Source organism: Ochotona curzoniae, unplaced genomic scaffold (assembly GCF_017591425.1).
Source record: "Ochotona curzoniae isolate NIBS_2020 unplaced genomic scaffold, NIBS_Ocur_1.0 contig_3498, whole genome shotgun sequence".
Lineage (NCBI taxonomy): Eukaryota > Metazoa > Chordata > Mammalia > Lagomorpha > Ochotonidae > Ochotona > Ochotona curzoniae.
The window spans coordinates 9,181,079-9,195,528 of NW_024465885.1; the positions used below are offsets into that span (position 1 = coordinate 9,181,079).

Here is a 14,450-nt window from a genome sequence, read left to right on the forward strand (position 1 = left end):
CCAGCAAATTAACAGTGATGGAAGAAGAGACACAAACTTCAGCCATTTTAGCTCTTCAGTCATTAGAACTCCCTGCCTCAAAGCAGAGCCCCAATTCCCTAGGAACTCTTTCCCCTAAATTTCAAGAACCAGTTCAAACTCAAGCCATGTACTGTTTCCCACCCCATTCTCTGTATTCCTTTCCAACTACCTGGTATACTAAATTGGAAAAACCACCTCAGCTTTGCCCACTGTTCTCCTTTCTGCACCCCAAAATCCCTCTAGCTATATAAGATCCAGGGCTCTCTGTCACATGCTTACTCCATATGCAAGCCGCACATATATCTTTAATAAGTTCATTCTGTTGTGACCTTGGAACCACCTCATCTCTGTTCTGGGCCTCTTTCACAACATCCAGAAAAGCTGAAAAGCTGAATAAAATTTGACATTGGTGTGTCACACACTATCTATTCCTGGATCTTCCTCCCCTTCCATGTGATTCTTCTCTAGTTCTTGAGATTGACCTGTAACTCATCACATTTCATGTCCTACACTGGAAGGGCAGGGATTATAATCTTTCTATTCCTGTTGTACTCCTTCTTTAGTATTCTCTGCTCTATATTAGGTGGCTGAAGAATTAAACTGTGATCAGAAAGCTACTGCAACACATTTGCATTTGAACAGTAACCTTTAAAATGTCCACTATTGTGTCTACAACAGAAATTAATGCTCTCTTGCTCTCCCTTCGCCTTTGACTTTGAATTTTACTCTCTTAGGAATTCACCATTCTGGCTTTCACCTCTGTCCCCTTGTACACACTCAATAACCAAGTGCTAATGGTTAATAAGTTGCATTTGAATCTCTCCTTTTATTCCTACCAGCATTTCTTTAGTCTGGGCCCAAATTAACCTACACATGAAGCACTATCATCAAATTTCATTTTGTTTCTTACCTTGAATATCTTTTCTGCCCGTTCATAACTATACCTTTTGTATTACTATTATCAGTATTACCATAATTCTGAAAATACTTAAAACAATCCCAATCTTTAAAGATTTAAAATGTGCAGACACATATATGGTGCAGAAAGCAGTGAATTTATTTTAAAAGTGAGAAAGCAAACACACACATAGTTCAGGAGTCCTGTGGATGAGGAAGGAAGAGGTATAGGGAGGAATAGGGGGAGAATTGGCACTTTGCCTTGTCCAGATATCAGAAAACAGGGGAGTCCCTCCCACTTGAAAGTTTCATTTATAAGGATAAAAGGTGAGTGGTGAAACGAGGCAAAGAGAGAGAAACCCTGGGGAAAGGGCTGTTTGACAGGTGAACAGGATTATGTAGGATTAGGGAAGGAGGGAAAAGTGAGAGGCAGGGTGGGTAATCCATATCACTTGGAGTCAAGTTTTGAGGAGTAAGTGAGTGTTCACTAGATTATAGGGACACAAAAATGACAATGTGTGGGCATACATAAAAGTAATATTCTACAGGAGGAAACTGGAAAGAACAACAGACCCCAGTTAGCTTAATGCGACAACTGAGAAATAATACAGGATCATGACAGAAAGAGACTCTAAGAAAACTACAGTTGTATGTATGAAGACTAATAAAAGCTCTGGTGAATCACTGAGGAATTTAGCCAGCACTAACACCATCCCATTTATTGTGATAGTGTGATAGTTCTGGCAGCAGTGTGCAGGGCACTCTAATTGGGGTGAGCAAAGAAGGGTGGGCTGGTAGCAGGAACACTGTTTTGGAAATCACTGTAGAAGAAATGAGGATTGGTGGCATAAGAATGGGCAGAGGCAGAAATCAGGTACAAAGATTAAAGAGCCAGTTTCTCTGAAACTTCTTTTCTGACTGGGTGGAGTAAGAAAGGATTGGACTGGGCCCAACATGGTGGCCCAGTGGCTAAATCCTCTGCTTGAAAGTACCAGGATTCCATACAGGTGCTGGTTTGTGTCACAGTCATTCTATTTCCCATCCAGTTTTCTCCCTATGGCCTGGGAAAGCTGAAGAGGATAACCCAAAGCCTTGGGAACCTGCACCAGCGTGGGAGACCCAGAAGGAGCTCCTAGTTCCTGGCTTCATGTTAGCTTGGATTAACTCGGCTCTGGTCATTGTGGCCACTTGGGAAGCGAATTAGAGAATGGAAGATCTTTCTGTATCTCCTTCTCTGCATAACTTCTTTCCCAATAAAAATAAGTAATTCTTAAAAAACAAAACAAAACAAACAACAAACAAAAAACTGGGCACTAGACTAGCACATTTTTTTCAAGTTTTCTCAAGAGGAATTAATGATATTTGTTTCTTGAATGTATCATTTGCAGTTAGCTGTGTCCTTCCCTTCTCTGAAGTTTTCTCAGAGTGGTGGTTCTCCAGGGTAGCCTATCACAAGAGCATTATTAGCATCATTGGGGGAGTTGTTATACATGTGAAATGACAACCACAACCTCCACTGGATTAAAAACCCAAGTGAGATCCAGGAGTGTGAGTTCTGACAGGTTCTGTGCACTGCTTGACAGTCAGTGTCCCAGTGTCCCTGAACTCTAGATTCTTCACTGAGTTCCTATGCTGTTTACAACGTGCCTTGGAAATTTCCTTTGCCTATGAAAGTTTCATCTCCCCCTGAAGTAGAAAATTCTTTGGATGTTAGGACTACGTGTTACATCCCTTTGTATCTTCTCCATGATGGCCAGTATATCGAGTCTTCTCGAAAGCCATGTCAAATGCCAGCCACAGTAAAACCATTTCATTCTTACGTATCCGAGGTTTTTACCTCCCATTCAACTCTGCAAGCTAAAACTATTCTATTCCTACTCTTTCTTAGATGGAGTCCCCAATTCTCTACATTCACCTTGAGTTTTTGTCAACTTGGGTTATTGCCAAGTGAACATTTTGCACAGAAGGAATTTTGCTTTCAGTAACTAAAAAAAGTTAAATTTTGGATAAGTTAAACCTCACAAAATACCCTTAGTTACTTGCTTTTAAATCAAGTTAAAGCTTGTTTACTAAGTTTAAGGCAAATGGTCCTTTAGTTTTCGGATGAATATATAATTTCAGCTTTGCTCATGTATAAGATTTTGCACCTCAGGGAACCTAAAAAGGAGTATATATGAAACAAAATCCTCCAAAGCCTCACTTGGTATTTCCACCTTTTCTCTAGACGAGATGTATAACATATAGCATTATAAGAATTTTTATTCATTTTAAATGATAATAATTATCCACTCCTTTATTACATTTTTTCCTCAGAAAAAACATTCTCTAGCTTCATGTTCATGCAGTGATAATGATTGCATGGTAATGATAGCAGTACTTAATAATGAGTATTTAATGTGTGATGCAGTGGGCTATTTCACATTTGTGATATCACTTAATCCCCAAAGCAACATGAATTACGTATTAGTTTTCCTATTTCAAGACAAGAAAACTGAGATGTAGAATAATGATGCTACTTTTCAAAAAACACATGTTTGGTACCACTGGGGCTGGATATTAGCTTCCTTGTGCATGATCATTACAAATTCTCTTGGCACCTAGAAAGAGCACAGCAGTAGGCAAAATACTCAATTCTGATAACTCTAATTTAGGGCAAGTGTCCATGACCAGGCTTACTAGTGAAGGTAAAACAGACAGCCATTAGCTTTTGTTTGTGGCATAATATTCTGTGTTTTTAACCTATCAGATGATCTACTACGCTGCCTTTAAATACAATACTCTACTGGTAGCTGCATCAGTCTACCCTTCCACCAACAGTGGAGTAAGGTAACTTTTTCCCCACATCTACACCAGCAGGTGTATTGATATTATGAATTTGTCCTAAGGATTTTTCATTGGAAAGGCAAACAGAGAGAAGGAAAAAGAGAGAAAGCTCTTCCTTCTGCTGGTTCATTCCCCAAATGGCTTCAACAGCTGCTGCTGAGCTGATACAAAGCCAGGAACCAGAAGCTTCTTCCAGGTCTCCCACTTGGGTGCAGGGTCCCAAGGCTTTTTGCCAGCCTCCTCTGCTTTCCTAGGCAACAAGAAGGTTGCTGGATGGGAAGTGGAGAAACTGGGACACAAACTAGTGACCTTGCAAGATGCCAGTGCTTTCAGGAGGAAGATTAGTCAATTGAGTCATTGTACTAGTCCTCAGGATTGCTGAATGAAGACCATTCTCTCTGGAGTAAGTTGGAACCTTAACACAGTTTTAATTTGCATTTCCCTAATAGCTAGGGAACTTGAGCATTTTTCATATCTTTTTAATAATTTAAATTTGTTCTTATGAAAATGCTCATTTTTCACACCCGTTTCTTAAAAGATGAAATGAAATGTGTATATGAGAAAGTAACCTGCATCCCTATATGGATAGCAGCACAATCCATAATAGCAAAGACATGGAAACAACCCAGATATGCATTGAAAGAGGAATAGATCTAAAGAAACTGGAATTACACCATGGAATACCATACTAAGGAGAATGAAATGCCACCATCTGCGGCAAAATGGCTCCAATTGAGATCTCTCAGTGAGATAAGTCAGTCCCCAAAGGCTTTCTGATATAAGGCAACCTTCATGCAAAATGCAATATGTACATATATTCTTATAGATGAACTTGTAATGGAGACTAGCATGCTGGGATATCATGAACTGAAGATATATCACAATAGGTATCTCTACTCCCAAATAAAAGGAAGACTCCCAATGAACCCCTAAATATATCCTGACAATTTGATACTACCTTTTCTTCTATTGACTATACTTAAAGTATCATGATAAATTTAAATAGCAGAATATTAAACTTGTAACTGGTACTAAATGACTATACTGCCACAATAAAATGGTGGGGAAGAAAAATGGGGTAGATGGGAGAGGAGCAGTTGGGGAGAATCCTACATATGCAAAACCATAGTACAGAAAATAATAATAATATTAAAACATTTTAAAAATGTATGCAATATTGCAGTGTGTTCCCATCAAAATGATAATGTCTTATTTAGAAAGTCATTCAGTTAGCTGTCTGTACTTCTCATTTATTCAAAAATGATTATGGGGCTTTTGAATTACTACAACATTCATATTGGGGGAGGACTACTCGAAGAAATCAAGCAAGCTAGGGGTTTTTATCTTTAAAGAAACCTCTAGAAGAATGCCTCTAGAAGAAACGTTCTGAGAGAGAGAGAGAAAGAGAGACACGGATGGAGTGAGAAAAAACATTGTAAGATAGGTAAACTATGTCTCCTAAGGAAGAAGAAATAATTTGGATGTTGTGAGTTTAGGGAGGAGTTTGGTATCATCTGAGAATCAAAGAACACAGAGCAAATTTTGTGGCACAACCGTTTTAAATCTCCTTACATGGAGCCAGTCTCCCATAGGGGCACTGGTTCATGTCTGTCCTAACTATACCACTTCTGATCCAGCTCCCTGCTGGCACCTAGGAAAACAGTGGAAGATGACACAAGTGCTTGGGTTCCTGCCACCCATTAGGAGACCCAGATAAAATTCACAATCTTCGTTGTTGCAGTCTTCTGGGATATAATCCAGCAGAATAAAGATCTCTCTCTCTTTCTCTCTTTCTCTGTACCCCTTTCCTTCTCTCTGTATTTCTTACTTTCAAATAAATAAAACATTTTGAATAACAATAAAAACATTTGGATAATAGCACTTTAGCACAATGAAATTATGTGGTCATATCCTGAGTTACTTACAGTATATATCAAAGACTGCTTGTTCAGAATGAACAGTTTTCTGACCAGATGGCCCATAATATGTCACAGAGCAGGTGAACGGCGACTGTATATCAGCCTTGGTTGTCTTATACTCCAGCGATGAGGTCATGGTATAGAGTTGAGTAACTGGGTCCATTTGCTTTTCAAATATGATGACTACAGCTGAGGAAAATAAAGAACATCAATGATAGGATCTTTAAGTGGAATATCATAATCCTTAATTAAACATCACAGCATCCTTGAGAAGTGGGTTTGTCCTTCTAAATGTATTTTACAGGAGTAAACTTGACACACAGCCAGGCAGAATGTCTACTCAAAGCCATGAATCAGAGACATAAAAAGAAATAAAATCCTGAAATCCCATCTCCCACTCAGTTAAATTATTAACTTCTAGAACATGCATACACAGAAGTAATCTCTGCTTTTGACTCTACTGCACAAGGGCTAAAATGTTTAAACACCACTTAATGATTTAGTAAATGTTCTAGTAACAAAACTTCAAAAGAGGGCAACATAGACTTTAGAAAATTTAAAGAATATTGCAGTAAGAGATTAAGGTCAGAACAAGTCATTTGAATATACTGCCCACTTCACACTCACCTCCTTCCAGAGGTTGTAGCACTTTTCCATTCCTGTACCATGTGATGTTGCCCTCTGGGTAACTGTCTTTTGAAATGCAATCACCCAACTGTGAAATAAATGGGAAACATTTGTACCAGAATTCAAACAGTGTTGTCAGTTTGGAAGGTCCAGAGTGTTGAGGGAATATGGAAGCTTTTTGAATCTCTGTTACACAATACTGAACACATGTACCCTTAAATAAAAATAAGACTTTAAATATAGAGCCTACACCTTTACAAACACAATAGTTGCAGCTGTTATAAATAAAATCATGTTCTCTCTGAAACAACCATATTTACTTCGACTGTATTCATCTTTAACATTAACCAAACAACAGAGTTGCATTAACAGTATTAGCGTGTTTCATAGATCTTCAGATGCCAGCTTCAATATTAAAGTAGGGCTGTCTCGCCAGTTTCATACAATGTGCTTTAGAGACCATATTTACTAATTTCCAAAACTTTCTCCAAATGTATTTTCACTTTACCATTTGATGTTTACTACATATCATGTAATCAAATACAATATTATTAAAAGAGCTGCAGATTTGGAATTTTACCTTCCCGTAGAAAATGTATGAGTTCTAATTTGCAAAAAAAATGAAACTATTACTTAATTGTGCCTGAAATAGAAGACTAGCTTGATATCCCAATTCAAAACAGCTTCACACCTGTGCTCATGTGCTCACACCTTTACTTCAGCATTTTATAAGTGTAATACGTCAATGGAATAAAATTCAAACTCTCCATGAGGCATTTAAGGGTTGCATGACTAGCCTTTATTTACTTCTTTGTATTTATCTCTTATTGCTCTCTCCTGCCTTCTGTATAGCAACCAAAATTTCCACATTGTGAAAACTAGATTTTGTCCAGATGTGTTACCTTATTTTTCTACCTTTGGCCTGGAAAAAGTCTGTGTGTCTTTCATGACATTATTAAGTATTCAATGAACTCAGAAAAGAAAGACTGCTGCTTTCAGAAGTGACCACATCATCCTTGAAGTCACTTTGCACCCTTCTGCGTTGGCACCTGCAGCATAGTCAGGTCCACAGGAATAAAGTCTACTTTATTTATCTCGGTAGCTGAAGCCTGAGGCAAGCATTTAACACTAGAGCCAGTAAACGCCATCATAAACAAGGTCTTACCTTTTGTAGCTGCTGTGTTTCAAGAAATGGTGCTTTGCTTACAATTTCAGGTTTAGATGGTTGCTCTAAAGTTAAATTAAAAAAATGGTTAAGTATATGTGCAAGGAAAAAAAATGCCACATATGATTGCCTTTACAGCAAAAACAGTTCATTTATCTGAAGTAGAAGACTAAGAATCAAAATAATAATTTTTAAAAACCTTTATCTAATCTGGAGTAAGGAAATCTGATAGGACTGTTTTTTTTCTGCTATTAACTTATTATATTCAGTGTTACTATAAGTGCTTACAATACCTTTGCATAAAATATCTGTAATGCTTTCTAGATGCTTTTATTAACAATGAGTATGAATTTGATAGTGAAACAGAGTATAACATACTAACAGGCTATACTGTTTCTAGTTGATGACCATGAGCACTTTCTATTCATTCATAGTTTCCATCTCATTAGGTGAAAACATTAATCCAATGAATGAGAATCACGAGGGTACTTGTTTCAGTGAGTCCCTGTGGCTTACTGTACCACAGTCTCTGGGGAGAGCTGCATGAACCGGCATCGTTAATGTCAGTAGGGGATTCCAGGGCACTTGAAGCTTCCAAAGTCACTGAATCAAAATCATAGGCAATGGAAAGCTAGCTAAGGATATGTAGAATCTCCAAATTTACGAAGCATCTCAAATGCTTTCTCTTTTGCCAAGTCACATCATGAAACTAAAACTGTGAGGAAATATTTCAGGTTTCATTTGGAACCTGAGATGATGGGTAGAATACTTAATATACAGAAAGTCCTATAAACAGATATTTGAATAGAGAATTCAGACACAAATGGTTAAAAATCACAGTAGCACTTTATGAAATCGAGTTTGCTTCTTTTAAATCTCTTAATTTTCTGTCACTGATGAATTTTAGAGGTATAAAATTGATCTCATTTCATTGATTTTTCAGAATTTCATACAAACAAACAAACTCCTCCTAAAACAGCCAGTGGAGGTCGGTGTTGTGCTACAGTCTTTAAGTTGCTTCTTGGGACACTGCCATCTCCTGAGTTTTTGAGTGCAGACTCTGCTACCCTGCTTCTGATTCAGCTTCCTGGTAATGTATATCCTGGCAGTAGGGACAGGGAACAACAAATCGAGGCTCAAGTGCTGACGCTTCTGCCACCCATGTTGGGGACTCGGTCATCTGGGCTGCTGGTTTTGGTCTGGGGTAGCCCTGGATGTTTTGGGCATTTGAAGAGTGAATCAGTGGATGACAGCTCTCTCTCTTTTTTTGTCTCTCCTTCCCTTTCTTTCTTAGTCTGCCTTTTAAGTAAATGAATGAACTTACAACAAACAATTATGCCTTCTTTCATAGTCTTATTTACCATCTTCAATATTTTTCCATTTTATGACCAAACTAAGCAAAGCTGGCCTTTATAAAATCATATTCAATTTGAAATCTAGTTTTCACATATAGTACACAAAACATTATAGAAAATGGGGGAAAAAAAACCAAAAAGATCCACTATATAACAGCACTAGTATTTCTGATTTGTACACAATCAATGTTGTGTTACAACGAGTTAAGCCTCTACTTGCAATGCTGACATCCTGTGCTGGCTGGCATCCAGATGAGTCCTGACTATCTCTTGTCAAATCAAGCTTCTTGCTGATGTTTCTGGGAAGGCAAACTCAAGTTGTGCCAATTGCTTGAGCGTTTGCCTCCTGAGTAGAATAGCAGGTGATATTCCTGGATCCTAGTTTTAGCGTGGCTTAGGCTTGGCTCAACCTGGGCTACTGCAATCATTTAATTATGGATCAGCAGATCCAACGCTGATTCTTCTCTCTCTCCTTTCCTCACTCATTCACTCTCCATGTCTCTGGCTCCATGTATCTCTCCAATCAATATTTGAGAAAACAAAACTAGACTAAATTTTCATTTTGTTAGCAGGTTTTATGTTATAAATCAAACTAATAAAAAAACAACGAAAAACTATTCTATGTGATAAAATTGTATTATTAATTCTAGAAATATAGTTTTACTAACAAAAATTTTTAAATGATTATTATCTAGTTTTCAAATACAGCAACGTAAGACATTAAAAATTGCAAAAATACAGAAATAATAAAACAGAGTAACAGAGACAATAAACCACATTAAGACACATAAGAAATTACAGTTTACTTATCTGAGTGCTAAGAAGGGGATAATAATCATATAAATCTGATCAAACAATCCTTAAACTATACACATATTTCTGGGAAACATGATACAGCAGTTAAAGATTTCCACCTATCAGTAAAAAACATTATCTCTATTTTTTTTTTAAAGATTTATTTTTATTATTTTTTTATTGGAAAGGCGGATATACAGAGAGAGGAGAGACAGAGAGGAAGATCTTCTGTCCGATGATTCACTCCCCAAGTGAGCGCAATGGCCGATACCATGCCGATCCGAAGCCAGGAGCCTCTTCCGGGTCTCCCACGCGGGTGCAGGGTCCCAAAGCTTTGGGCCGTCCTAGACTGCTTTCCCAGGCCACAGGCAGGGAGCTGGAAGGGAAGCGGGGCTGCCGGGATTAGAACCGGCGCCCATATGGGATCCCGGGCGTGCTAGGCGAGGACCTTTAACCACTTGCGCTACCGCGCCGGGCCCCATTATCTCTATTTTAAAGGAGTATTATTAATGTTCATAACTAGAAGCTGTAGCTAATGCTACAACATTGAATATTTTTTGGGATTCATGTCTTGAAAAGTGAACCACTTAATGAATTTGAGAGAGGTATTCAATCACACTATTTTATCAGAATGGGCAAAATTATTGTGACTTAATTAAGCCTTAATGTTAATGTGTGTCCTAGTAGGAGATATTAATGGCAGAGTGTGGATATATGGAAACTCATGTGATACTACACCACAATTTTTTTGACTTTAAAATTAATAGTAAAACAATCGTATATGATTTCTTCAGCCCAATACACTTCTTAGGTAGAACGTGGCCTGCACCATACTTTGTCAATGCATGCATAAACATTAAAACTTGGTGTGTTATAATCATTGGGTCTTTACACATGGTCAGGTATATAGTTTCCACAAATAATTTTGAAAATTATTATTCTACTAAAATAAAACTGTATCCAACATAATGTAAACTGATAAAAGGATGAATACAGTTTCATTTTCTTGATATTTTTTATCATTGTATATGGAAGAGGGAGTCACAGTTAGTAGTCATGCTAAACATATATATTTGTTTGAGTTATTTTATCTTTGAATTTTGTTGCCTGTCATCCATATTCATACATTTTTACTTATAATTTTCTTTTATATTATGTGTCAACAATCAATGTGTATTAATTAGAAGACAATAAAAGAGACCATATACTCTTTGAGCAAAATTGCATACTGATTTTAAGGTGGTTTTTAAAAGTTACATGAATTATGTGTTAATATGATTTAAGAATTCATAACAAATATAAAAATTGAAAGAAAAAATGATGCTACAAATTTACTGTTATTATTAAAGACCTTTAATCCAGAGCACTGGTTTAGCCAGATTCTGCCTTTGAACATTTTTGTCAAAGTACCTCTAAAATCACTGATGTGAACATTTATCAAATGGTAAAATCATACCTAAATTCATGTTTTTCTTCCTTGCTGATCCGGCTATTTTAATTGGAATAGCTAAGAGCTGTATTGTCACAGGACTACACTAAAGTTGTTTTAAACTATAGGATAGGGATATTTTACAGAGAATCTTGTTATATTCCTTGTAAATCTGATAGTGCAGTACATTGTCAGCTGTGTATGTTGGGACAGGAGAGAGCTATATTCTCAGCGGCATGTATGTATAACCAGTATCAACGGGCATAATGTGCAACGTTAAGATTCAAATGGCTTGTTTTCAAATTGGATATACTGTAGGGTATTGTTAATAAGTTGAAGCAATTCATACATAATTAAAGTTAAGCTACATTTAACATTTAGTGTAACTAGGAACCCTTCATAGAGAACGCCCTGTATTGCTCTATTTTGTGATCAGTTAGAAAATTTTGTAAGAAGTATGCTAATGTTAGGATTACAGAGCTATACACAGAATATCTCAATGTGATATTAGAAAAGAGAAGGCAGACGCAGGTTAAAGTGATTGGAAGTGTTTTCCTGAAAACGCATCATCAACCATCGCCATACATCATGAGGGACTTTACGGAGATTGATTATCTCATTAGGTAGACAAACAATGTTTTTATATTTGAACAATCAAAATGAAATATGCACTGTAGATTTCATTTATTAAGCTGATCAGTTTTTAATCTTTTTTTCTAAAAATCTTTCCTTTCAAGCTAAGTAATTTTCATGAGGAGAGCCATGTGATGAACACCGATTTCTGATAAAGCACTGAAAACAACAGTTATTTCAACTAAATGGAAGATATCAAAACAAAATATTTCAAATAACTGTGTGAGCCAGAAAGCATTGTCCATCAGTGTGGGAGGACCTGGTCACATGGACACCAGATATCATGGGAATGCAAGATGCTTATGCAAGTCCAGGATGCACCACCAGAGGAAAGTGGCTTTATGGACTGTCTTGGATTATCATTTCAAATGCTTTTTCATAAAGGAAGCATCCTTTTTACCCCAGGCCTTTTCTGTTCGAACAAATTATTATGAAAAGTTTGATATACTGAATACACAGCATTCTAGAAATTTGTGTAGAAGCAGCTTCTCTGCTTCATCAATCCATTTCAGTGGTTCTTGGAAAGGAGCCTTTTGCATTCTAGCGACAGAATGCAGAGGCTCTCACTGAATCCAAAGCCATCATTTTACTGATGAGAAGAATGAAGCCTCCACTACAGCACAGCCATTTGCTCAAGGTCACAAAAGAGCAGATCTGACAGAGTAAGTTCTCATAGTGACCAGTTCAGTGATTTTTTTCATTTCAGCACCAGTCATTTGGCCCTCTGAAAATCCATCTGACCTCTCGCTCTTTAAAGGTCTACTTTGCTTTTGAATGGTTTTATTAACCTCAAATGTGCATTAAATGCAGACACAGCCTCACTGTGATGGCATTCAATTGCAGAAAAAAAAAAAAAGATATGTATTAGTGATGAGAAAGCGTATATTCAAATCACAGAAGGTTTATGGGTGTGATTTCTCATATCTGCAATACAGTTTAAAACTGAACAAACAAACCTACATTAGAGGTAACAAAGTCTTCAGTCATGGCCTCTAGTCTGAGTAAAAATAATTTGATTTTGCCCATGGGGACGGCAACCTGAAGCAGGCTGATCTGGGATTGGCTCACATGAACCACACTCAATTCTGTACTACACAGTGCACGTTGCTAGGTGATTCAACAGTGGGAGACAGAGGACCGATTGAGAAGTCCAGTAACTCCTGAGTGACTGCAATACAGACATGCATGGCATGACAGTCTCCTTGTCATAGCTGTTGTTGCCTGCACAAATTCCAAGCAAATGCATTATTTAAGAAAAACGAACGTCTCTGTATGCTCATGTAAATTCTGTCTTTATCACGAGGTGGGCTATTCATTTCACTGAATCTTGAGGGTCTCATATAGTTTCTAGTATAAAACACCATTTTCAAGAGTGAGTAACTTGTCTATGTAAATTCTCCCTGGCTCATAGCCTGGAATGCAAATTTCGCTTCTGAGAATCACTTTGTTTTCAATAACATTCAAAAGAGAAGGGGGCAGGGGTTGCTGGCAATATGTGGGGTGTGAATTTGTTTTCAGTCTTAGAGATCTTCTGTATTCCACAACTGCTTACAAATTTGGTTAAACTATACAAACTGAATTTTTTCTGATTTCCATATGCATTTTTAAGGAGAAAAAAATTTTATTTCAAAAGTATCAAAAATTCTTCTTTTAAATGAAATGACCTGGAACTTCTCAGCACTCTTGTGTACTGTCTTGATAGCGAATGATCTTAACAAAGCAAGGAAGAAACCTGACAAATATATATATCTATCATGGTATGTTTTTCAAATTTTTGTTTGTTTGTGGTATCATGGTCTATAATCAGGTCTTTTGCTTCTCCCTTTAAAAAAAGAGTCTCTTGAATATACCATCTGTCTTCTCAGTAACATCCAGGTGAAATGCAAGAAAAATAACACATAGACCCTTGGCAAATAGAGGATGTGGATTATTTGTGGTGTTTTATGGAAGTGGCCATGACTGACACTTGGTACTTGGTTTGGTTCATAAAATAATTGAGAAGTATGGATGGCTTCCAGGTACTTCCCAGTGTGAATTAGCAACCAACTGGAACATGCACTGTACCTCTATAAGGTTTCCCTCAGGAACAAAGGTTCCCTTTGATTCTATAAGCACTCTGAATCCACGGCATGAACTAGGAGCTTTGATTGCCATTTAAGGGACAGATCTACCTAGCTGTTACTCGCTAGAGTTGGAAGTCCCTCTGGATTTCATCGTTTCCCTGTTTGTTTTAATCATTTCCAGGTGTCCTCAACTTATCAGACAGCAGATAACAAAATTTAGATAGTAAACCTTTATTCCTTAATTTTAAAAGATTGGCATTCTGAAGTTCTTGAGACCTGTGTTTCCTTGTGTAGTTTCTCAGATATCATGTTGTAATCTTTTATTTGAATTTCAGAAGGTTAAATACATAGTTGCATTAACTATATGTTATCAGTGGAGAAAGTAACTTTGCTATAGTAAGTACTATAATTATTCAAGTTCCTTCTACTATTTTCATTTCTTCCAACAATTCTGTATTGTCTTACTTGGTGTATAATAACACATACTAAATATGGACTTTTTAAAGGGAAGTTTCCTAAACCAAATAAAATCTAAACCACTAAGCAAGAAAGGTCAGTGTGTGTTAGAAAGGTGTGTATGTTTGTGTGTGTGGGGGGGTATTATTTTGCTGTTTTTACACATCAAAGTGATAAATTCTTATGGTTTACTAGCACATGCATAATTAGACACATTTTGCATGATTATGTATGTAGCATGTATCTTCCATATATCACAGATCCATG

The 14,450-nt window shown here is 37.1% G+C and overlaps 1 protein-coding gene across 2 annotated transcripts in view; it reads right to left on the reverse strand.

Annotated features, from left to right (window-relative positions):
* The window catches only part of ALCAM (activated leukocyte cell adhesion molecule), a 173,658-nt gene that overhangs the window by 26,151 nt on the left and 133,057 nt on the right, over positions 1–14,450 (reverse strand). For both annotated transcript variants that reach the window (XM_040980537.1, XM_040980536.1), the window contains exons 4-6: positions 7,453–7,517; positions 6,288–6,375; positions 5,667–5,849 (exon numbers count right to left, since the gene is read on the reverse strand). In XM_040980537.1, coding sequence (XP_040836471.1) covers positions 5,667–5,849; positions 6,288–6,375; positions 7,453–7,517 — 336 coding nt within the window. The remainder of the gene's footprint in view (positions 1–5,666; positions 5,850–6,287; positions 6,376–7,452; positions 7,518–14,450) is intronic.